General features: G+C 24.9%; 2 protein-coding genes across 2 annotated transcripts; one reads left to right on the top strand and one right to left on the bottom strand.

Annotated features, from left to right (window-relative positions):
* Window positions 1–906: 906 nt before the first annotated feature.
* On the bottom strand, window positions 907–5,456 carry LOC132931920 (15-hydroxyprostaglandin dehydrogenase [NAD(+)]-like). The gene is made up of 6 exons (XM_060998008.1): window positions 4,877–5,456; window positions 2,247–2,376; window positions 2,027–2,139; window positions 1,648–1,815; window positions 1,340–1,521; window positions 907–1,247 (listed from the first exon to the last, which is right to left on the bottom strand). Exons 1-6 carry the CDS (start codon window positions 4,988–4,990, stop codon window positions 1,130–1,132), a joined length of 825 nt encoding a protein of 274 aa, XP_060853991.1. The 5' UTR covers window positions 4,991–5,456; the 3' UTR covers window positions 907–1,129.
* Window positions 5,457–6,851: 1,395 nt separating this feature from the next.
* LOC132925058 (uncharacterized) lies at window positions 6,852–23,628 on the top strand. Its single transcript, XM_060989485.1, has 16 exons — window positions 6,852–7,480; window positions 7,559–7,744; window positions 8,530–8,806; window positions 9,154–9,536; window positions 9,596–9,761; window positions 10,548–10,735; window positions 10,824–11,092; window positions 11,837–12,049; window positions 18,735–18,750; window positions 18,926–19,114; window positions 19,267–19,540; window positions 19,658–20,040; window positions 20,521–20,686; window positions 21,964–22,151; window positions 22,227–22,495; window positions 23,339–23,628. Exons 2-16 carry the CDS (start codon window positions 7,565–7,567, stop codon window positions 23,487–23,489), a joined length of 3,312 nt encoding a protein of 1,103 aa, XP_060845468.1. The 5' UTR covers window positions 6,852–7,480; window positions 7,559–7,564; the 3' UTR covers window positions 23,490–23,628.
* The last annotated feature ends 1,178 nt before the right edge of the window (window positions 23,629–24,806 follow it).

Here is a 24,806-nt window from a genome sequence, read left to right on the forward strand (position 1 = left end):
ATATACAATGACTTTTTAAAATGTCGGTAAAAATAAATTCAACCAACACATAAATTATAGGTTGTCATTTTAATATGGGGCGGCACTGGTTTGCGCACAAATACCAAAAACACAACTTGTTTGCATGCAAAATTACCACTCGTTTGGGAACAGTTGAGCCTTAAACCATACACAATATGGTTTGCTCAGTAACCTTTTATGTGCCTCGCATGTTAATATTCGTTAATTAATAATTGTTTATAGTTAATACTTCTTTAAAAGTATTTACACACGAAAATGTCACATTTTCTTTCACCCTTACAGTCTTAGGTTTAGGATTATCTATGGATGTATCCAGTTACTTACTTGCTTATCACTAAATAATAATTGTTAATATTTAATACCTGTTTAAGTTAAAATTGCATTTTAATACTTGCTTATTAATAATTGTTAATTTTAATAGATGGAATATGTTATATTTAATTTGGCCATACGAATTACCTACGTATCTATTATTTTCCGTAATAACAGTTTTCCATTATTTGCAAATATTTAATTTCATCTATTTCACACTAGATTTATATTTTGTTTATAAGTTTATACGATGTTCAACTGATTCTATTGTTTTATTTTGACGATAATTATTTATATTTTGATTGTTTGATGTCATTTTTAATCCTGTTTTCGATTGTATTTTTAGAATTATAACAATTGCGATGTGCGCAAACCAATTATACATTTAATATTACCGTGTGCCCAAACAAGTTCTGATTTTCAGGTAAAAAATAAAAAATGTGCGCAAACAAGTTGCAGCCTAATATGTATAATAATACTTAGATATAAACATTAATAGAAAAAATATTATTATTTAATGTATACAATTTTAATAATGTAGGAAGCTAGGTATTTAAATTAAAAAAATAAAACTTGTAAAATACCTATGTATATTATTACTTATAAGTTAAAAGTTATAACTGTAGTCTGTAATATTAACATTTGTAACGTATAAGTAACAAAGTTGCACATAGTTGTGATTAAACTTAATTAGATTGTTCTATATAATTAATTTTTACTATACCTATCTAATTTAATAAATATTTTATCATAATTTATAGAAGTTACAAAGTTAAATTCAACTAGAAGTCGATATTTAATATTGAGTGTAGAAATGTGTAAGTCTCGCAGGCTCTTTATTTTCAGCTATCCAAATATCTCCACTTTGGCCGTTTTTCATAACGTGAATAAATGCAGTTTTAAAGTAGTCAGTACTGTAATATAAATTTTTAATTATTTAAGATTTTTTTATAGTATCTACTTATTCGTATAATACACTAACGTATAATTGTATGGAATGCATTACCTCTGTATTATTATTACTCTATTCGGATTTGGAGTTTTTTCACCACTGGTTATTAATTCCTTAATTTCGTGCTCTAGAGAGTTTTTCTCATCAATGTTGTTATCAAATCCGTCAAACGTAGGGCCGGGACAAATGGCCATAACTCTAATGTTATTTCCGTTTGCATTTGTATTGAACGAACACTTGAAACGCATACAAAATGTGTTCATATTAAAAATAAATTTAAAAGTTCCTACGTGTATTAGTCATAATAAATATTCATTGCAATTGCCAGTAATCAAAATATTCAAGATATACTCAAGACTCACTCCAATACATTTTGTGAATTCAATAACGGCTCTTTTGGTCGATTGGTACATGGGCAAGACAGTGTTGGATAGTCCAACTATTGATGCTACATTAATTACTGCTGAGTTTCTATCCACCTTGTTTTCAATGTATTTGAGACCTAGTATGGTACCATGGACTACTGCTTTCTATAATATAATAGTGGTATAAAAAATATTCATCTGATACTACTAAAAGTAATAAAACAATTAGAACTAATCTATTATGTTTTTCGATCATCCTTATTATAAGTATAATTGTTAATTGAACTAAAATGAAAAATCTTATGGAAATACAAAGATATTACTGATACACGATTTAGGTACCTACCTAGGTAGGTATATGTGTTTGCCTACTTACGTAATTTAAATCGATGGCTAGCTCCCACGAAGTAATATACTTGCTCATGATACCAGCATTATTAACAACAATATTTATTTTTCCAAAATTTTCAATAGTTTTCTTAAAAGAGTCTAAAAATATACATGTAAAAAATTAATCAATGTTCTGGGTTTTACATAAATTGTAATTTATTATGTTAAATGTTTACATGACAAAAATCATTGAGAAGAATATTTACCTTCGAATTCGATTTTATTGGTAACATCACACTTTATGAATAATAATCTACTTGAAGACAATTTGTATTTGATTTCTAATTCACTGATCGCTTTGTTTCCTATTGCTTCGTTAATATCTAATAGTGACACCTTGAAAAAAATAAATAGCAAGAAAATTAATGTGTAAAAAGTTATTTTTAAATTATAATAAATAATATATTTAAGACGATTTAACATAAATGATGGAAAGTTATTTTATAGTTTATATATAAGCAACACGTTTAAATAGATATATAAAATATTGCATTATAAACTATTTAGACAATCTACATTATAAACGTAAAAAAATTGTATGTATTTCAAATTGAACTTGTAATTAAGTATTTTTTTTATAAATTATATAAATGCAGATAAAAATTATTCACTAGGTTAAAATTTTTGGAAATTTAATGTAAGATCCCACATATTTTTTTTCGTATCAGTATAAAAATTAAAAAATACATAATTACAATTATATATCCATTTGAAGTTCAAATGTTTACATCATTTTTCAAAATCACGAAATTCGTCAACTATATTTTGTAGTTAGAAATTCATAAAAACTTTTCTTTTTATATTTACGTTTTGAAATTGTAATATAAGATATCTCATTGGCTCATTAGTAGTTTATACTGAAACCATAAAATCTAATAAATATATAAAGGAAATTATTTTTTATAGACATTTGTAGTTTAATTTTGGACGAAATTACTTATTTAAAGATAAATAACGATGGCAATTATTTTGTTATGATTTAAAGACAATTCGTGGGGACTTTAAACTTTTACGTATATTTCATTATAATCAGTTTTGTTATACACAATAACACCAATCTACCGTAATACTAAAAGTAAAAGAAATGACTTAAATATAGTTATATAAAAACATAACATGAAGTATATTTATTATACTATAGGCTGACACTTCGGTCTCCGACAGACAGTCTTCGAATCATTGAATTCAAATTTAACACACCCATTACAGTGATTCACTTAACGCTTTATGTACCTACTGCAGAGCAATATCCACTTGTCTACATTTTTTTTATTTAAATTAGAATTTTTTCAATTTATTAGTTGTTTTTAGGATAACTTACCTGATTTTCTATTAAGTTTTCGAGTGTTAAGTGTTTTGAAATTGTGTATTGTTATAACTTTAACTTTAAACTAAACCAAACAGAATAAACACAACTTTCATTTGAATATTAGAACTATAAGAATTTGGTCTTATCGCTCGATAAGTTATCTTTATTGTTCTATGAATTCAAAGTCAAAAAGTTGACGCCACTTATTAGCGAAAGAATTATATTTGCAACCAATATATTTCACATTAGCATCAAATACCTACTAAAAATATAATGTATTAAAACACTATTCTCTTATCACATACCACATATGTTTCAACTATGAGTACCTACGTTCGATATTAATAAAATTTTCAATTAAAAAATAAATTCAAATCTAACAAATCTAAGATCTTAATTTTTTTCATATTTTAACTACCTATAAATATTTTTTATTATCGGATAATTAGAATTATTATAAAAAAATGTTACATTTTGATTTCAGTTAATGGATACATGATGAATTTATGTCAATCTTATTATAAATATATTACAATAAGAAAAATATTTTTGAATTACAAAATAAAAAAATGTATTATTGTTTGCTTAAAATCGAATTTTGTTCAAATTTAAGCTTCAAATGTCTATAAAAAAGAAAAAACAAGTTTATGTATTTCTATTTATAATTTTCAATTTTTAAATTTTATTATGCGTAACTTATAAGGAACCTTATACTTTATATTTAAGGACTATACAACTAAAAAATATACTAATTTTTTTTATTGTGTGAAAATATAGAGCTTCAAAAAAGAATAATTGTGGTGACATAAAAATTATTGTTGGACAATTGCTTCCATATTAAAATATAAACCGCGTTTTACGCGCGTCGTCAAAAAAAAAACCTTACAATAAAATGTACTAAAAAGATATTCAAGATTTATCTAAAAATATAATATAACTAGCAATAATTATAATAATTCAATTACGCATTTACGCATAATATAATATGTATTTTTGTTTGAATTAATACATTTTATTGTGAGGTTTTTTTTACATATTTATTTTAGTTCTTATATTATAAATTATAATAACATATTAATTTAAAATTTAAATAACAGTGTACAGTATATAATATTATTTAATAAGTTAATTTTATATATTTTTATCTTTTGTGTTTCCTATAAACTACCCTGAAACAAATTTTAATACTATAAAAGCAATATAATATGATTATCTAAAGAAATTTATAACCTTTTTATAAATGTACTTTAGTAACTTATTCTTTAAATCAATTTTTCTCTATAGTTATTTTAATCACGATAAATAAATATCACAGTGTATTTTAAATACATGCTGTATATCGGACAGTGTGATTCTATGACGTCACGCGAAAACGCAACTTATATTTAAACATGACAGCAATTGTCCGACAATAATTTTTGTGCCACCAAAATTATTCTTTTTTAAAGCACTACATTTCACACAATAAAAAGAATAGGTTTTTTTTATGTTTTTTATTGTTATTTCTTATTATAGTCTGTTACTTACATATGCACCGTTTTTTAGTAGCTCGTCGACAATCGCGAAACCAAGTCCTTGTCCACCTCCTGTTACCAGTGCTACAGATCCGTCAAATTCTCCGTTTGGGCTTTCCATGTTCATCGCAATACAATTAGTGTTGAAATGCCAATTAACACAGAATTGATGCAAAAATACTACACAAACTTTGATCTCATAAACTCGAAAATCAAGAGAATAACTTTAGTTATTAAAAGTAAAAAAAAATATTAATCAAGTATACCTAACATTTAAAAAAAAACTTATTTTAAATAATTTATAATTTAAATACTATTAGGTATCAATTTTTTATTTATTTAATATTTTTTCAACGTAGTTTTTTTAAAGATCCGAGTGGTTTAATGTTTAATGTTTAATGTTTAAATAAATATTTTATGGCTTTAATGCTTTTATTATAATTCCAAATGTTTATAATGTGCGTTTCTTCCCTTCAGTCTGACTGCGGTCTTTGGACTACATCATTATTATCACATTTTTATCAAAGATTAGGTGTACAAATCCCAATTTATTCTTAACAAAAATTTAAATTTTTATCATAGTATTGACCTATGATTTAAAAGTGTGCTATTCATTAAATTTTTTATTCTAATCTCTAAATGTAGGTACTAGGAATAATTTTTGTTAAGAGAATGTTTGAATCATTATTATAAATATAATCTGATGAGATAACATTTTAACATTTATTTGGATAGTTTCATATAAAAATTTTAATTAAAAAAGTTACATTATTATACACAAATAATAATTAAGTTAAATAATAAACTAATTTAAATATTTAAACGATTATAATTGAATTACAAAATAGAAAAGAAATGATATATTTGCAATTTTACAACACATTACACATCATAATATCTAATAATCTTTAAAATACCTTAATAACTCAAAAGCTGCTCATTTTAATTTTAATTACCTAAATGTAAATGTATATTTAGTTAATATTATTGAAGATTATACTTAAATTAAATATTTTAATCAAATAGGTATTATACTAAAATAAAAATATACCAATATCCTCTCGGACACTCGTCGTCGATTACACGTTGACAATCTTAAAAGCTCTAGTTGTCCAATGCAACAAATTTACAGGTATAAAAAATAATTAAAAATTAAATATGAGTGTCACAATATTTACAAAAATTTATAATTTTTTTTAGATATACAGACGTTATAACAAGAAGTCGTAATTTTTTTTTTCATTTTTACTTATAATCAAAAACGTTATGCATATTTTCGTTTTTTTTTCATGCATATTTTGACAATTTTTCCTCCTATAACTTCTCATCCCTACTTATAAGTTATAAGATACATACTAAGATAGACTAAAATACGGACTTTGGGGGGGGGGGCAATTGGGGTAAACGCCCCCTCCCCTCAAATACGTGCTGCAGTGATGACTGATGACTCATCATCTTCTATCGGAGTCGTTAAATTGCGTCTCCCTAAAAAGTTCATATTCACATACAATGTAAATTGCGGCCCATGTACTTTTAAAACATACGTAAATTGGCTTCCGGGTACATATATTTGGAATGTACGTATACTGCAGCCCAGGATATTCCGATTTTTGATTGATAATAAATAATAATATGTTCAATAATATAATATTACTAGCAGCCAGTGTGCATTTGATCGAAGATCTTACGCACGAGGTTTTACGTTGCTTTACAGGTTACATTTTTTCTCTATTACAATAACATTTATAACAATAATAATACAAATGATTCAATTTCACCAATATGATATTAAAAAACAAGCTTAAAATATAAACAAATAAAAAAAAAAATGACCATTGCAATGTATAGGTAAACGTCGCGTTAGCGCGCGTTGTATACAAATATGTATACAAGTATAATAATAATAATACATATATATGTATTATGATAACAAAATACAAATGATAATAAAAAAAAAAAAAAACTGATAACCTGTAGTTTGTATCACCGGTGTTGCCCAACTGTATTACAAACTGCTAATTGCTATTGGAGTAATGGTCCGCCATTAATTGACCCAATCGACAATATTGATTTATTGGACACAACACAAAAATAATCGATGGTCGAATGGCACAAATCAAACACGTTGACCGCAATCCGCGCACACTATATCAGCGAAATTACCGATTGATGGCATTTGCCGAGGGGGCCGAGGGGGGTTAGAACTCGGCAAACGATTCTGCCGGTCGACGCCGAAGAACAATGTTGTGACCACGTGTTTGGGCAGCATGGTCACGTGTCGACACCATGAAAAACCACACAACGCGTACCTAGTAGTTTGGACGACGAGCACCAATTGCAATGGCCTACTTATCGCCGTTGTTAAAATATACCTACGAGCTTGTAAATATATATTTGTTTTTCTACTCAATAAACGGATGATTGATAACGATTGACGTTCATCGTCATTCGTATCATTCTACATTGTGTTTTTGTGTAATTTTAATATTATTTTTATTTTTTTAAGCTATACCTATTACAAATAAATGTAAATTCATTTTTTAAGGGGAATTTTTGAGATTTTTCAGGAAATTCAAATCTTAGTCCAAGCTATTATAATTAATATGAGCTATATAAAGTATTTATAAATATATGTTTTCTTTATAAATTTAATACATTTGCGGTTATACAATATAAACCACTGTAATTTTTTTAGATCAACATGAGATATATTTATATTTCATGGATAATTTTTTTAAAATTGGTGTGCTGTGAGTTAGAGGTCAGAATTGCGGATGGAATACTTAGAGGGCAAGTTTTACAGTCAAGGGATGGACGGACTTATTACTCTTTTACCGGTATACCATATGCAAAACCACCAATTGCAGAATTAAGGTTTAAGGTATTAACATCGAATATAATATTTAATATTCATTATAAGTATATAAGCCCAAAACGTAAAATTACTATTTTAAATTTTTAATTGCTCACATGAAACGGTAAATTAAAATCTAAAATACATAATTTTTTGTTGTTGTAAATATTTCATAAATATTTTAGATTCTGAATGGAGTGATGAATGTATATTGATTTTACAATGATATGTGTTTTTTAATTTTTTTTTTTGTGTCTGTCATCACGTTTTGGAATAGAATAACCACTATTATAATAGCAATATTAAAAAAAACATTACATGAAAGATACTTGGTGATGTATAACGTCGTCGCTTAGAATCGTTTTTGTGTACAATAATATGAATTGAAATTTGAAATTTAACATAAGTCATTCATCAGTGTCCCATTTGATACCTATTATAAATTTATAAAGCAAAGCAGAGCGCTACCCACTTGTTCGACTTTTTAAGATCAAGTATTTTTTAAATTTAATACAAAATAATATAGGTATTTCAATACATTTTAAATAATTTTTTTCTAAATATATTTTAAATTATTTGTAATGGAAAATAAAAACAATTATTGTCAGAATTTGTTTCAATAAAAACGCATTTATAAAATTTTCTAATTTTGTTTATTATATACCTATATTACATATATTAGCTTCGGCTATAAAGTATTGTTGGAAAATCAAAAACCTCTCTCCAAAATGGTGATGTCTGATTAGTGATCATATTACTCCGAAGAAATTATTGCATGTATTTTCTTGCATTATATTTTAAATGTATTAAAGGCACCAGAACCAGTCGAACCTTGGAACGGAATATTAGATGCATCATCTGAATCGAACAAAATATGCATACAAAAAAATGTCACGGATTGTCACGAAGATTGTTTGTACTTAAATGTCTTCACTCCAAAAGTTGATAAAAAGTTTTTACCAGTAATGTTTTGGATTCACGGTGGTATGTTTTCTCATGGTCATGGTGGACCCGGTAAACATGGGCCTGAATATTTTATGGACAAAGACGTTTTATTAGTTTCTATAAATTATAGGCTCGGTATTTTAGGTAAGTTAAGTTAATATCCAACGAGATATTTATTTGTTTTTGAACGTCTATCTTAAGAGATTTTTAACACAAAAAAAATTGTTTTCTTGTTTTTATATTATAAAAGAAATCATATTATATTACGTATAACGTATATATTATTAAATAATATTATTTTAGAAATTATAGAAATTTACATTAAAATTCTCATAACTGGCTTTATTTTTATGTACATAAAACGTATATGTTTATTAAAATATTTTAATCACACATTTTATTTGAATAATAAAAAATAAAAAATAAAAAATAATTTATATCAATTATATATGTATTTTATTTATTATTAAATTAATTGTGAGCTTTTAAAGGCTTTCTTAGTACTGAGGATGATGTGATACCTGGCAACTATGGAATGAAAGACCAAGTAATGGCTTTACGTTGGGTACAAAAAAACATCGTTCATTTCAACGGCGATCCTAATCAGGTGACAATATTTGGCGAAAGTTCAGGAGGCGCTAGTACAGGATTTCATATGTTATCACCAATGAGTAAAGGTCTTTTTCATAAAGTTATACTTCAAAGTGGAACTCCAGTTTGTAAATGGGCTATTTCACCTGTTGGACTACCTCGTAAACGCGCCCACGCGGTAGCTACTATTGCCGGATGTAATTTCGATACTTCCGAAGACATATTGAAATGTTTTAGAAAACTTTCATCCGACAATATTATTGATCTTCAAAACAGATTATATGTAAGTTTAAAATTAAATTACACGATAAATTATTATTTTTCACATAATATGATATATAGGTATGGCTTTCACATCCGTGTATACACTTTAATCCTGTTGTCGAAAATTGTAATTCTGGTCAAGAAGCATTTCTTTGTCATCATCCTATATACAATTTTAAACAAGAGTCATTTGTACCTGCTATTATTGGTCTGAATTCAGGTGAAGGTCGTATGTTTTTAGCATGTAAGTTACATTATATTATTTAAAACTTCACATATTTATGAAAACGGTCCAGACGGTCCAGCGTTATTATTAGGGTGCGAATTTGAATGGAAAATTATTTTTCCCTTCTATGCTTGTGTATTGTTTTGTTTACCAAAAATTTATTCCAGGAAAGTGTAACATTTTAATCCGTATTTCAGTATTTGATTCATTCTTGGTAATTTTTTTTACAATACATATTATTTTGACATTTTGTAATAAATTTAAGGTGATAAACTATTATTAGTGTATGAGATAATATTATGAATTTGCTTTTGTACCCAAATTAAAACAATCGTATTATCGTAGAAATAAAATAACTTGTATACTAAATGTCTAAAAATAAATGCTTCTGTGAAAAAAAATATACTATTAAAACTAAAAAATCATTACAACATAAGTAGTAATATTCGTATTATTGCAGATTTATTGTAAATTACTATATAAGTTGCAAAATGATTCTGTTTGTTAAACATTAGTATTAGTCATTTTCCATTTTATTTCTATTTTATTATGTACCTAGCTGTTATTGAGTTTATTCTTGCAATTTATTCATTTATTATATATTTTTAAAACATTTTTATATTTTTAATTATTACTTGAAATCATCCATTTTAAATAGACTCATCCTATATTTAAAGTTATAGGTTTTTAACAATTATTTTTAGGGCACGCAAATTTGCACCCTAGTTATTGATAGGTAATATTGAAATACACTTTTGGTAGACGCATACCTCAATGACGTGGTTTTATTTTCTATTGACGTAGCTTTGTACAACAGCACTTCTATGATAAACACCGAGTTCCAGACGTATTTTAATCGTTTACTATCTATTATGCTTTTTTATAACCAGTATACAAGACATGAAGATTTAGATGAAATTGGAGATATAGTGTTAAAAGAGTATTTTCCATCCGGAAGATTGGATGACAATACCCATTTGAATGCGGTTAAAGTAATAGACTCAATAATATTGCTATATTATAATGCTTGTATAATTACTTTCATTCTTATTTATAATATTATATAATTTATGATTTCAGATGATAAGTGATGGATGTTTTACTCATTGCGTAATAGATATGGCAAAAAAATTGTCATCACCAGTCTACATTTATTATTACGATTATCAAAATGAGTTTTCAAAAAACAAACTATTTGACTCATGGCAAAAAAATTTAGGAGTCACTCACGGCGATGAACTAAATAGTCTGTTTAAAAAAAGTAGTTTAAATTCAAATGATTTAAATGAAGACGATCTTAACGTTTCTAGATTATTAGTTAATATTTGGTATAGATTTGCAACTTTTGAGTAAGTAAATGTGTACTCGTTGAATTCTATATTATTATTATTATTATTAGATACGTAGATATGGAATTAATTTTAAATATTGAACAAAAATGTTTGAATTATCAATATAGATATATAGTTTTTTGGGTTACATCACATTATTAGAGTATGTTCAAAAAAATGTTGATTGAATAATAATGTTTCCTCCTTTCGATATATTTTATTTTTATATTTTATTTTATTTTATATTTTTTATAGTATTTTACTAGATTAATCACTGTAAAAATAAATAACATACTTTTGGCCGGTTGCACAAAAAAAAAAAATCCAATATTTATTTTATTGATCCGATAATTTATTGGCTCCATAAGTTTTATCAGTTTGATAACATATTTTATCAATGGATAAATATTAAAAATCGTTGCATAAATCATTATTATATTATCATATTAAATTATATTTATTATATTTGTGAATATAAAATTATATGCAAATTTACATTTTATTCAAAAATAATAAAAAAACAAATATATCATTATTATGTTGATAATAAGTCAATAGTGACTAACGGTCGATTACTATTATTGATTCAATAAGGTATTATGGCTTTGTGCAACGTATTTTAATTTTTTACCGATTCAATAACTCAATTTATTGGACAAATACCTATTTATTGAACCAATATAGTTTTGTGCAACCAGCTCTTTTATATTTTTTAAAGATATAAGTTAACTCTTACTATAAGTAGAATACAATTTTTTTCAGGACTTCTACCATTGATGGAACAGATACTGGGCCTGCTTGGCCAAAATTTACTTTCAGTGAACAATTTAAAATTTTACATATTGATTCAGCGCAACCAAAAATCATACAAAATCCATTCTACGAGAAATATAAATTTTGGAACCAATTACCTTACAGTTTCAATTTAAATCAAACTATAACACAAGAATTATCAAACATAAAAACTGAACTATAGTTTTACCATGTTAAATATTGGAAATTGACAAAAAATTGATTACGTATCTATTAAATTTAAAATATAGAACATTCAAAACATTCATAATCTATATATAACCAGGACAATAAATATGAGGTATAAATTATTATATTAAAAAATTCAATAAGTATTAGACATTTCAATTATAATAAATAATAATTTAATCATATTTTATTGTTATTATATTTTATAGGTAACACATAAGTGTTTATATTTATTTTAAGTTTTGGTACATATTTATAGTAGGCTTCCTCATATTTTTTTCTACATCTACGGTCTACATCTACGTATAAGAAAGCTAGAACTTTGAAGTACCTAATGTAATGACGTGATCTGAGTTAACGCTTGTCGACTCTACATTTCATAGATTGAACGTAAAATTTATATATTTAATGTTCGTAAATCTTTTTTATGTTATAATCATATTTTAATCCCTTCATAGTAAAAACATTTTTTTTTTTTAATTAATAAATGCCGATTAAGTAATAATATGGTCTTACTAATATAGTATGTCTTAATTGTATAGTGTCTAAGTCATACGACCTATTGGATATGTAGGTAATTAATTTAAGTGTTATTGTAATAGGTAAATACAATTTTAAATAATATATTTGATACATTACGTGTTATATAAACAACAACCTAGTTGTGTAAAATATATATTTAAGGTAGGCACTTTTTAACATACAGATATGTTTTTTAAATTAATTAACCTTTTTTTTTTTACCAATTTTGCTCATTTATTTTCATTGCTTATAATAAGCAGAGTACTAGAGTTAGTATGTTGATGACTTTTGCAGTTTTTTTCCTTTAATTGTATACAATGCTATTCTAGCTAAAAATTTGATTCATGCTCACTTGATGCAGAATATTCTAATTTTATTTTGAATTTTTTTGAATTTTTCGGTAATTTATCTATAAATGCATTTTTTTGTTTTTTAACATTTTTTCATCTCTTAGGTCATTTTTTGTAGTTTTTGTACAATGTGGGACAGTTTTAGATTTTAGAGCAAGTGTTAAACTCAAGTTTGGAAACAAATTTAATTTATTTAAAATCTAATTTTATTTATATTTTACTTTTTATTTTATTTTTAATAATTTTATATAATGCTTAAAATGTAAATGTGTACTATTGTTTATTATTTTATTAATATTATTATCTATAATTCATATTTTAAATTACTATTACACCCATTATCATACCCATAACTCTAATAAAAATTATTATTTATAAATACATATTTTTTACTTACTTAATTAGTTTTTTAGACCATTTTCAAGGTAATTTTTTGAAGCTTTTAGGGCATTTTTGCACTTTTTTAAGGCATTTTGCATTTTTTTTAGGTCATTTTTGTGTGTTTTTTAGGTCATCACTCATCAACATCCTAACTCTACTTATAAGTTATAGTAATCATTGGACATTGTTTCTAATATTATCCTGATAGTTTAGCATTAGAACTTTTATTTAACTAGTCTATAAACATAAAAAACGAATCGATAATTCCTCAATTTTCATTGCAGAATAAAAATATCAATAGTAGCATGCTACATTTTTTTCCGAAAACATTGCATTTATTATATACTTTTTTAATTTATAGGTAGTTCGAGATCTTTAACCCATAAAAAATATTCTGACGGAAACTTATAAGGGTAGTGTAAGCTGTTACTTTTAACTATTGGTTCAATAAGATACTTATATATATATTTTCTATGTATTTTTGTATTTTTTTTTCAATATTTAAATTTTTATGGAAGTTACTTGTATACGGAAGCGTTGAAGGGCCAACCTTATGTTTTTTTTTTATCTCATTATTATAGATTATCACAACTCATTATTATCAATTAAAACTCGTAATTATCACATAACGCAACTCAAAATTACTCTTTGACACAAGTCATTATTATGGATTATCGCAACTCATTATTATAAATTAGAATTCGTAAAATAGAAAAATTTTGGATATGGGGTTTGTGGGTGCTTTTAAATTTTTATAATCGATTCAAATTTTCACCAATCATATTACTTACTTACTACTTTACCATGGATTTAAACAAAACTATTTTAATATGGGACTCAATTAAGAGAAAATTAAAAAGTTTATCTCTTGCTCGCCAAAAATGTGCTAAAATGTTATAAAGTGTAAAGTGTAATGTACCTAGTAATAAATTACTACATTAAAAAAAAAATCAAATTACCCTGCAGTGAATCTAATTTTCAATGAACAATCTTTTTTTGTTCAATATAACCGATATACTTTCCTTTAAAATATGAAATCAACGAACAACGATTTTAATTATTAATAATAGGTCTATTGTACCTATATTTATAAACATAAAATATAATTATAAATATGTATATAGGTAATCTGTATAAAATAATATGGTTTAATATTATTATAGGTATAGCCGATATAGAAAAACTAAAAAGGATTACAAATAAAAAATAAATTATTTTAAATCTAATTTTCTTGATTTTTTTTTTAAACTTATCAATTACATATTCATTTTTTCACCCATTTGTTAGTTCTTCCTATGTATAAAAACGAAAGATTAGTAAATCTACTCTGCATCATACTCACGATTTAAGATAGTTATTTTAGATAAGTATCTTAAATCGTGACCATATACATCATACATGGTGCGTAATCAAATCAAATGCGGCGCATTGTCAAAAATGATCTTTCACGTGTTGCTGATGAAGTTGGTATGGTTATTGCATCTTGAATTAATTTGTAAAGGCCCAGTCATATTTTTAAATTTTAATATCATAATCTATGTTTTTAAACTTTTATATGAAGTTTCTAAAACATTGTAAAACATCACTACTAAAAGAGCTTTTTTGTTGATCAAATTGTGTTGTGGGATATATCCATAGGCGTGCGCAGACTTCAATTTCCGGTCGAGCCTGGAACAATTAATTCCCTAGCTAATACTTGGACAGTGCCCCTAATTTTTTTTTAAACACATTAGGACACATTCTAATTGTAAATTACAAACCGTGTAAATAGAATCAAGTTGAGTGCGCACACAATATTAATGTGCTAATTTCTAGACATATATTTTTGAAGTTTAACATAAAATGATATAAATACAATTATGTATAAAAAAAATAGAATGATATATGATTATATGATGTATGTTATATGAATAAATTAATAAAATTATTATAGTGGTACACAAATATTTTTAATCTTATTTCATTATTACAATTTACAACAAATAATATTTTCATGATCTCGAACATATTGTTATAATTAATTATTAAATATATACCTACATAAATTTGAAAATGTATTATGCCCGCTGAAAAAGTTCCGGTCGAGCCGTCGAGCCCTAGCTCAACCGGCTCACCCCGTGCGCATGCCCATGGATAAATTTACTAAACATTTAATTAGTAAAAACCAAATTGTAAAAAAAAATTATAAATTAAATATTGACAAGCCTTATAGCTTATGATGTTTAGGTCCCGTTTACAAAATCCAAATGCGTTATAATTTTATAAATAGATTATAGATAACACATATATTATATACATATTTACTAACATCACAAACCCAAATATCTAATATATATAAAGAAATAGCATGTAAGTATGTACGTCTATGGCGTTTGTGCATTACCAATACAAACTTATTAAACTCGTTCTTATAAACGCGAAATTACACTTTAAAAAATATTTTTAATTCAAAATAAGCTGGGGGTGTTAAATACTCAGTTCATAGTTCTCAGTTCTGGGTCATTCCCCAATTTACGATGTGTAATTCCTTCATTATTATTATTTATTCTATACTATATTTTTAGGTCTAGCTGGTTTTCGACTCAGGTTTATTTACTATCCTCTTGTAATTAAGTATTTGAACAGTAAAGCTTACATCGTACCTACATGTATTTATATTTTATTATAGAATATCAGAGCAGGTAGTAGATGTGTCCCATTACAAAAAATCAAAAATTTAAAAGCACCCGGCCACAAACCCCATTTCCAAAATTTTTCTATTTTACGAATTCTAATTTCTAATTCATAATAATGAGTTGTGAAAATCCATAATAACGACTTGTATCAACGTGTAATTTAGAGTTGCGTTATGTGATAATTACGAGTTATAATTGATAATAATGAGTTGTGATAATCTATAATAATGAGATAAAAAAAAAAACATAAGATTGGCCCTTCAACGCTTCCGTACTTGTACCTATGTGAAATATTACAATTTAAAAATGGCAATATCTTGCTAGTTGCTTTAGAATTGGAATGTCTTAAATATTGTTAATTGTATAGACTACCTATAGATAATATTCTTAACTTAAAGTTTTAAATAGGTTTAACGTTTTAAAGTTAATTCACTCTTATGGTTATGACTTATGAGCAAGCTAACAAGTAACAACACGATTTGATAGGTAGCGCGTATGTTAAAGAGTGAAAAACAATAATGCGTTGACATTGTCTTAAAAAAATACATTGAAGAGTGAAGATAGGCTTTGGCTGGTGAACAGTTACACTATTAAAATAAGATTGAAATATCAATATGTAGGTAGTTTTTTTATACTTCATTTAGCATTCTGACTATACTTCAAATATCGCTGGTGTCCAAGATTCATCATTATATGATAATTTTTAGGTTTTTGAGGCATTATTTCAGTCTTTAGTAATACGGCACTGTGCCACTGTATATAGTTTATCATTTTTGCAAAAACTTGTAAAACTATTATAGGTACACGCCGCCGAATGAGTGCGTAGTACATACCTCGTGCACTCATCGCGTAGACGGCTGCGGGCTGACTGATTTCCCATCACAATCTTATCAAAAGTAGGAATTGTAAGCCAATCAAATCCAACTGGCGCGTCAGAAACCGGATTGCGGTCCGCCGCCCGGGCACGCACTTATTTCACGGTGAGTATAGTCGTATTATTATATATTTAATCACTATTAGTTATACATTTTTATAATTTATACCAATTTATTTTTAAGTAAAAAAAAAATATTATTATTAATATATAGGTAAGCAATATTATTTTAATTAGATATGCAAAGGAAATAAATCAATGGTATCTGGTTCATTGAAATCTCCATCTAATTTTAGAACACACATAAAGGCACAGAATAAATGTATCCTGTGATAAACTCAATAAAGGTAAGACTTATAGGTAGATAGCATTAGTTAATAGTTATAGAATAGTCTATTCTATAGCCAATGTTTATACGTAATATTTTATTAATTTAAATAATTTAGTAAATATTACTATAATACTATGCAAATTTCAAATTTATATTTTTAATATTATAAGATTAACTTTTATTATTTTATTAGGTACCCCTAACATAACTACAAACGAATTAAGAACACTTTAATATATAAATATAAATCATTTTAAATACCTATAATGGTTTTATAGTTTAAATGATTAATTTTGACAATTTTTGTAAAATTACTGAACAATTTTTATAAAATAATATTAATAGGTACTTCTTTATTTTTTTTAAATATGTTTTTATTAACATTTTCTATGATTTATATTTTTAATTACTTTGTACATTAAATAATAAAATAATGGTTTAAAAAACAGATTTTTAATTTTTAGGATTATTAATTAAACTTGTAACTAACTTGTAATTTGTATTAATATAAGATGTTGGTTGTTGATGATTAATAATAAATTGAGTAGGTAATTTGATTAATTCTGATGTATATAAATATATATTAATTGTCTATTGTAACATGTAATACTATGTTTAACTGATTCATCATGTATTTATTATATTTTGATTTAACTGTTTAATATTGTGTCTATACTGTTGAGCTAGTGTTAATTAAATGCATCATGAATTATGACTATTATACAATATTTTGTATTAATAATTTTGAAATTTTATTTGTATGATATATGTGCCAACTTATTGAGTAGGTAATGATTTAATAAGATATCTTAATTTATAGTACTTATATGAACTGATTGATCTGTCAACTGTGTATACTGTATACATATTAGTAGATAATTGATTATAGTGACCTTGGAATGTTTAAATTTATTGATGCTTTTTTGACTATGGTAACAGTTTCCGTTTTATTTGATTTAAGTATTTACTAATAACAAACTAAATTAATAGCATTAGATCACAAGATACATGTCTTATAATTCAGAGTTTTACTACTGTATTTTTTAGCCCTAAAAATTATAATGTTATGTTTTTTTTTATTTTTACAATAATTATGAAGCAAAATAGACTACAAATGGACTCAATGCCTACAAATGTCGAATACAAATTAATAACTTAAAATTAAAAAAAAAAAAAAAGTTTTGGGAGAAATAAATATGTTTATGAAGTTGTAAATAATACTTATAATAATAAACAATAGTTATTTAGCAATTATTTATAAATGTATACCTAATAGATATAATAATAATTAATTATAGTAATTTTCAATTAATTAATTAATCGAATATTTATTATTTTTAAATTTTAGGGAATAATTAATAAAGAAATACAATAATATTGATCCAGCAAAATAGCAAAATAGAAAATAAAATATTCATTTAAGGTAATACAACATTTATATTTTATGTAAAAGTACTTAATTAATGTTTTATAAACTGAGGCAGGTTAAGTTTATTATTTATATATTTACTTTTAATCAATTATGGTTACAAAATTAAATTTATAGTTGGACAGATAAAATGGTATTGTTGAACTTTTTGGAATTTAGATTGAAATGTGTTACTTTATAAATGTTACCATTTATGCAATCTATACCTACTCTAAGATTATAGAATATTTAGAATTACATGTCTTTTCATTAAAATTATATTTTTTAGTTGTTATATGAATACACCTAATAATTTAATATTATTTTAGATGATTATAAAATGGACTTTTATTGCTGTCATGGTGTTTTTAGATTTAGTGTACTGTATATCAGAGAAGTTGGAAATAAATAAAGGTGTAATAAAAGGACAAATTTTGAAATCTCGAAATGGGCAATCTTATTATTCTTATACGGGCATACCTTATGCAAAACCACCAATTGGAGAACTCAGGTTTAAGGTATCAATATAATTAATTTATGTATATATAGACAATATTTATTATAATATAATATAATTATGATCATCGGTCATCAATTGACTAAAATAAACATTTTTCATAATACTATTATTAATTATTATTTATAAAATATAATGTACTTTATAATTTAGGCACCAGTACCAGTTGAATCATGGGACGGTATATTGGATACTACAAAAGAATCAAATATATGTATTCAATCGGGAAGCACAGACGGTCAGGAAGACTGTTTATATTTAAATGTTTATTCTCCAAAAACTAATAAAAAATCTTTACCAATCATGTTTTGGATTCACGGAGGAGGATTTACTTGGGGCAACAGTAGGTCTAGTATGTTCGGGCCAGATTATCTTATGGACAAAGACGTGATATTGGTAACAATACATTATAGACTTGGTATATTAGGTTAGTATTCTATGCCATATGCAATATCGAATAATTATTATAAAATCTATAGTTTTCTCATGACTTTTATTATATTATAAAAATAATATAAATTAAAATTCTCGTTATAATTTATAGGATTTCTTAGCACCGAAGATGATGTGATACCTGGCAACTATGGAATAAAAGATCAAGTTGCTGCATTACGTTGGGTACAACAGAACATAGTACATTTTAACGGTGATCCTAATCGAGTGACAATCTTTGGTGGAAGTGCTGGAGGCGCCAGCACAGGGTTTCATATGTTATCGCCAATGAGTAAAGGTCTTTTTCATAAAGTTATACTTCAAAGTGGTGCACCAGTTTGTAAGTGGGCCATTTTACCTCCTGGAATTCCCCGTAAACGTGCCCATGCAGTGGCAACTATTTCAGGATGTATATTTGATACTTCTAAAGATATACTGCAATGTTTAAGAAAAGTTCCAGCTCAATATTTGATAGATCTTCATACCAAATTATTTGTATGTTATTTATTTCAATAATTAGTTTTAAACAAAGTGTCTGATTAATGATGTATCTTACATAATAGAAAAAAAGTCAAATGTGGTTAAATATTTTGAGTATAAATTTACTCAATACACTTTAACAATTTGAGAGTGGTAGACAATAGAAATACTACCAGTTGATAATCTTCCTAAAATTGATGTATCTCAGGGGTGTATTTTGAAATTTTTTTTGGGAGTGGCTGAGGTATTTTTAATTACATATATTAAATTTCTACAATTTACACATGATAGGATATAATAAGCAGGCTTAATAAATATTTCCTGGATTTTAGGGGAGGGTGGGGGCGGCTGAAGTCCCCCATAAATACGCCCCTGATGTACCTAATATTTATACAAATCTTAAAACATAATTGAAGACATATTTATGCTTATTATAGATTAATCTAAGTTTCAAATATTTTTAATGTTTTATCTAATAAAAAAAATTCTATTTAGACTTGGATTACTCATCCTTCAGTTTTATTCAGCCCTGTAGTTGAAAACTGTAATTCTGGCCAAGAAGCATTTCTGTGTCATCATCCGATATTTGACTTTCATCAAGAATCATTCGTGCCTGCTATTGTTGGATTGAACTCAGAAGAAGGTGGTCTTTTTGTAGCATGTAGGTTACTTTATAATATTTGAAGTATTAATTAAATATTAAAACAATGTATCTATGTTGCTGGCAAATTAAACAATAAATAAGTATCATACTTATTAAATAGGCACTTGAATGACAAATTATTCAATTAATTACTTGAATATTTTCCCAATTTATTATTTAAATAAAAATAAAAACATCAAAAATATTTAAAAAGTATTTAAAATATTTAAATATATTTTTTTATATTTGCTGATCCATATTGCTTCTTTATTCTTAAGCCTGGATTTAGGCACCTAAAGTAAAAAAAGGTAAATTTTGTTATTAACTACTCATTTAATATTGTTATATAAGGTATTTAAGAAACATAATTATTATGAAATTATCATCAATGTCTTATTCTTTCTAGCTTTTATAGGTATTTATAATATACAGAATTGTTTTATGCTAAATGAATTAAACAAATATTAATGAGTTATGAGTTTAATATTTTACATTTTTTTTCGCATTTTATATTTCATTTTTTTTGTGTTTTATTTATAGATGATATAATATATAATAAATACAAAAAATGTATAATTATTTTAATTAGTATTTATTATTACTAATATAAAATGTGTTTCATTTAATTTCTTAGACGATGAATCTTTTTTTTTTTGCCTTTTTTTGCCTTTTTACTTGTAAATGACTATTTTAGTAGCAATCTTAATTTAGATAATTATTTAAGTATGAAATATGCCCCGATAATTTTGGTGGACGTAGAAAGATCCTTTTCGATGTACAAAAATATTTTGAGCCCTAACCTAACCGTTTTTCTGAAGACAGCTTATCAAAATACATGGTAGTCAATTTTTTTTTAATAACAACTAGTTTATTTTGCATTAAATTAACTGGTATAACTCAAGTAAGTTAATATTTAAAATTGTTTGTAATTTGTATTTTTCTCAAAATGTGTGCATTTAAAAGTGTTTAAAAAATGTTCACTATTTTATTTTATAGTATATTTATGAATTGCCTTTTTATATAAATTAAATGCCTTTTTTTACATTTTAAATGCTTTTTTTATTGATAATATAGCCTTCAAATACTAACCCTAGTTATTACCAATAATATCCATTTGTGTATTTATTTGTGCATGACTATGCACCGTGCAGTATTGTATTGAGTATTGATCTATAGAAACATTTTTTTTAATAAATTGGTACACTAAAATTAATATTGAATCAATTTATGTTATAGTATGAATTTTTGTAAAAACTAATGATAATACCTATTTAATTATAATTTTGTTTCTGCAGCTTTGTACAATAATACATCATTAATACATCCAGAATTTCAAATGGATTTTAATCGCTTGGTGGCCATCATGGCAAATTATAATTATTACACAAAACCTGAGTATATTGATGAAATTGGAGAAAAAGTGTTTAAAAAGTACTTCCCATCAGGAGGTATAGATGATCATACGCATATTAGTGCTGTTAATGTAGGTACTTAATTAAATCAATAATATTCATAATTTTAAATTACTATATTATCATTCTAAATCAATCTCTTTCAGATGTTTACCGATTCAGTTTTTGCAGAATGCATTATTGATATGGCATATAAATTGTCATCTCCTGTGTATAGTTATTTTTATAACTATCAAAATGAATTTTCTTTTAATACATTATTTGGCTCATGTGAGAAACCTTTAGGAGTCACTCATGGCGATGAACTAAATAGTATTTTCAAAATGAATAGCTTGAATCCAAATGATTTAAACGAAAAAGATTTTAAAGTTTCAAAATTAATTATTGATATTTTTTATAAATTTGTTACATCTGAGTAAGTATATTTATTTGAATTTTGAATTATTTTATTATTTTTACTTGCTATTTTTGTATGCTTATGTCGAAAGTTAAATATAGATTAAACATATAAAAAATTGCTATTTTAAATCTAAAATGAATCATTATTAAATATTAATATAGTGAAACTTCCATATAACGAAGTTGCATGGGGAACAAAAAAAAAATTATTATGTAGAAGAATTCGTTAAATAAAATTACCTAGGTATTTCATATTCTATATAATATTCTATTAAAAAATTAAAATTAAAAATTAATTAAAAAATAAACATCAAATATATATCATATTAAAAATTGTATTATCTTATTACATATTTTAATATTTATAATATTTATCTATTTAATTTATTATTGAGAAATAATTAGATAGTTTTGTTAGTTTATTAATTTTATTATAAATTGTACTTTTTTTGTAAAATGTTTTGATTTCATTTATAAAAACGGGTTTGTTAACATATACCATTTTTTGTTAACATTAACAAATGTTTGTTATTCATTATATAGATTATATAGAAACATCAGATTCTTTATATAGAGATAAATTTACACATAATTAACAGTGAAGGTCATGGTTCTCAAAAATAATTTGTTAAGCAGAAAATGTTGTTAAATGGAAGTTTTTTACTGTATTATATACAACATATCTATGAGTTACTATTGTATTCAACTATTAAATTGTTATTTGTTAGTACTGTTGGTACTTATTTATAGTATTTTCAATTTCTAACGAGTAAAATAAATAAATTAGTTTAACCTAAGATTTATGTTGTGCATAGGTTTAGTGAACTTACTACTTATTACTATATTTTATAATTTGCAGTAATCCTACTATTGATGGATTAGAAAATGGATTATCTTGGCCTAAATTTACTCAATCAAACCAATCGATGATTCTATTGAATTCAAGTTATCCTAATATTATTCAAAATCCGTGTATGGATGCATATGCATTTTGGAAAAAACTCATGTAATTCAATAAACAATACTTAGTTCCAATAATAATCAAAAGAATAAAACAAATGAACATTTTAAAAATTAACTGATTATATATTTTTTTACTATTGTTTGTTTATATAGCAAATCATTAAATTGGGTTTTTAATTTATAATATCTACTGTGAATCTATACTTATATTTTTGTTAAAAATGTTTTGTAAATCAATGAAACATAAATTTGTAGTTATTAACTAAAGTATTAATATATAGCCATTAGAAGTTAATCAAATGTATTTTTTACAATTACTATCTAATTACTCTAATTAGATAAAATATATGTTATACATGAATATATTTTTAAGCTTAAATTTCCATTTAACAATATATATTATACTTACCTAATTTAATAAATAAAGTGAGTGTGATACCTGTGGCAGAATAAAAAATGTTTCACAGAATAAAGAATGCACTAACTGTAGAAACTTTGAAAATAAGATTTTGGAAAAGTTAATTTGTTTTGAAAATATGATAAATAATTTTGATTGCTGGTATTTTACTGCCAATAAAAATTATTAAAAATTCTAATTAAAAAAAACAGTTTAAAGTACAAATTAAGACTTAAGGTAAAAAGGATTTGCATTTTAACGTAGAGCTACTCTTTCATAATAATTAATAATTATTAATATTTTTTTTTTAATGAACACTTTAAATCAATATTCATTACCAAATTCTGATTTATTTTTATAGTATCTTATGACTTAAATAAAAAATAAAATACATAATTTTTTCAGGATAATTTTTTGTTTATATATTTCTTTGTTTTCTTTTTTATTATTTTTATATTTGATACACCTGCAAGTATTCTGCATTCAGTACATATTTAAAAAAAATGACCTATTGCAGGTTAGTACTTTCTGAAAGATTTGTATTAAATATTTACGGGAAAATGCTGAAGTAATTATGTAGGTATTTAAGTTATTAATTTTTTTTTTTTTTTATCATACCTACATCTTACCCAACATTTTTTTCTAATATTTATCATTTTATTTTTTTGAAAATTTTTTAGCGATTTTCATAAACCGTTAAAAATTAAAATAATTTTTAAATTTTCTGGATATTTCAGGGGGGCTGCTGTCCCTTCAGCCCTCCCCCTGGCTACGCCACTGGGTTTAATCTTTTATCTATGGGTTATTCAGAGATAATATTTACGTCTAATGTGTTGATAGTATTCTAGTATTTAAAAATGCTTCGTGTTCGTAGTTTTGTTATTACTTAAATCTTGAAATAATTAGAAAATAATAACAACACAATATTATATGTTACTTATTTAATATTTTCTATCAATAAAAAGTT

Source organism: Rhopalosiphum padi, chromosome 1 (genome assembly GCF_020882245.1).
Source record: "Rhopalosiphum padi isolate XX-2018 chromosome 1, ASM2088224v1, whole genome shotgun sequence".
NCBI classification, from domain to species: Eukaryota; Metazoa; Arthropoda; class Insecta; order Hemiptera; family Aphididae; genus Rhopalosiphum; species Rhopalosiphum padi.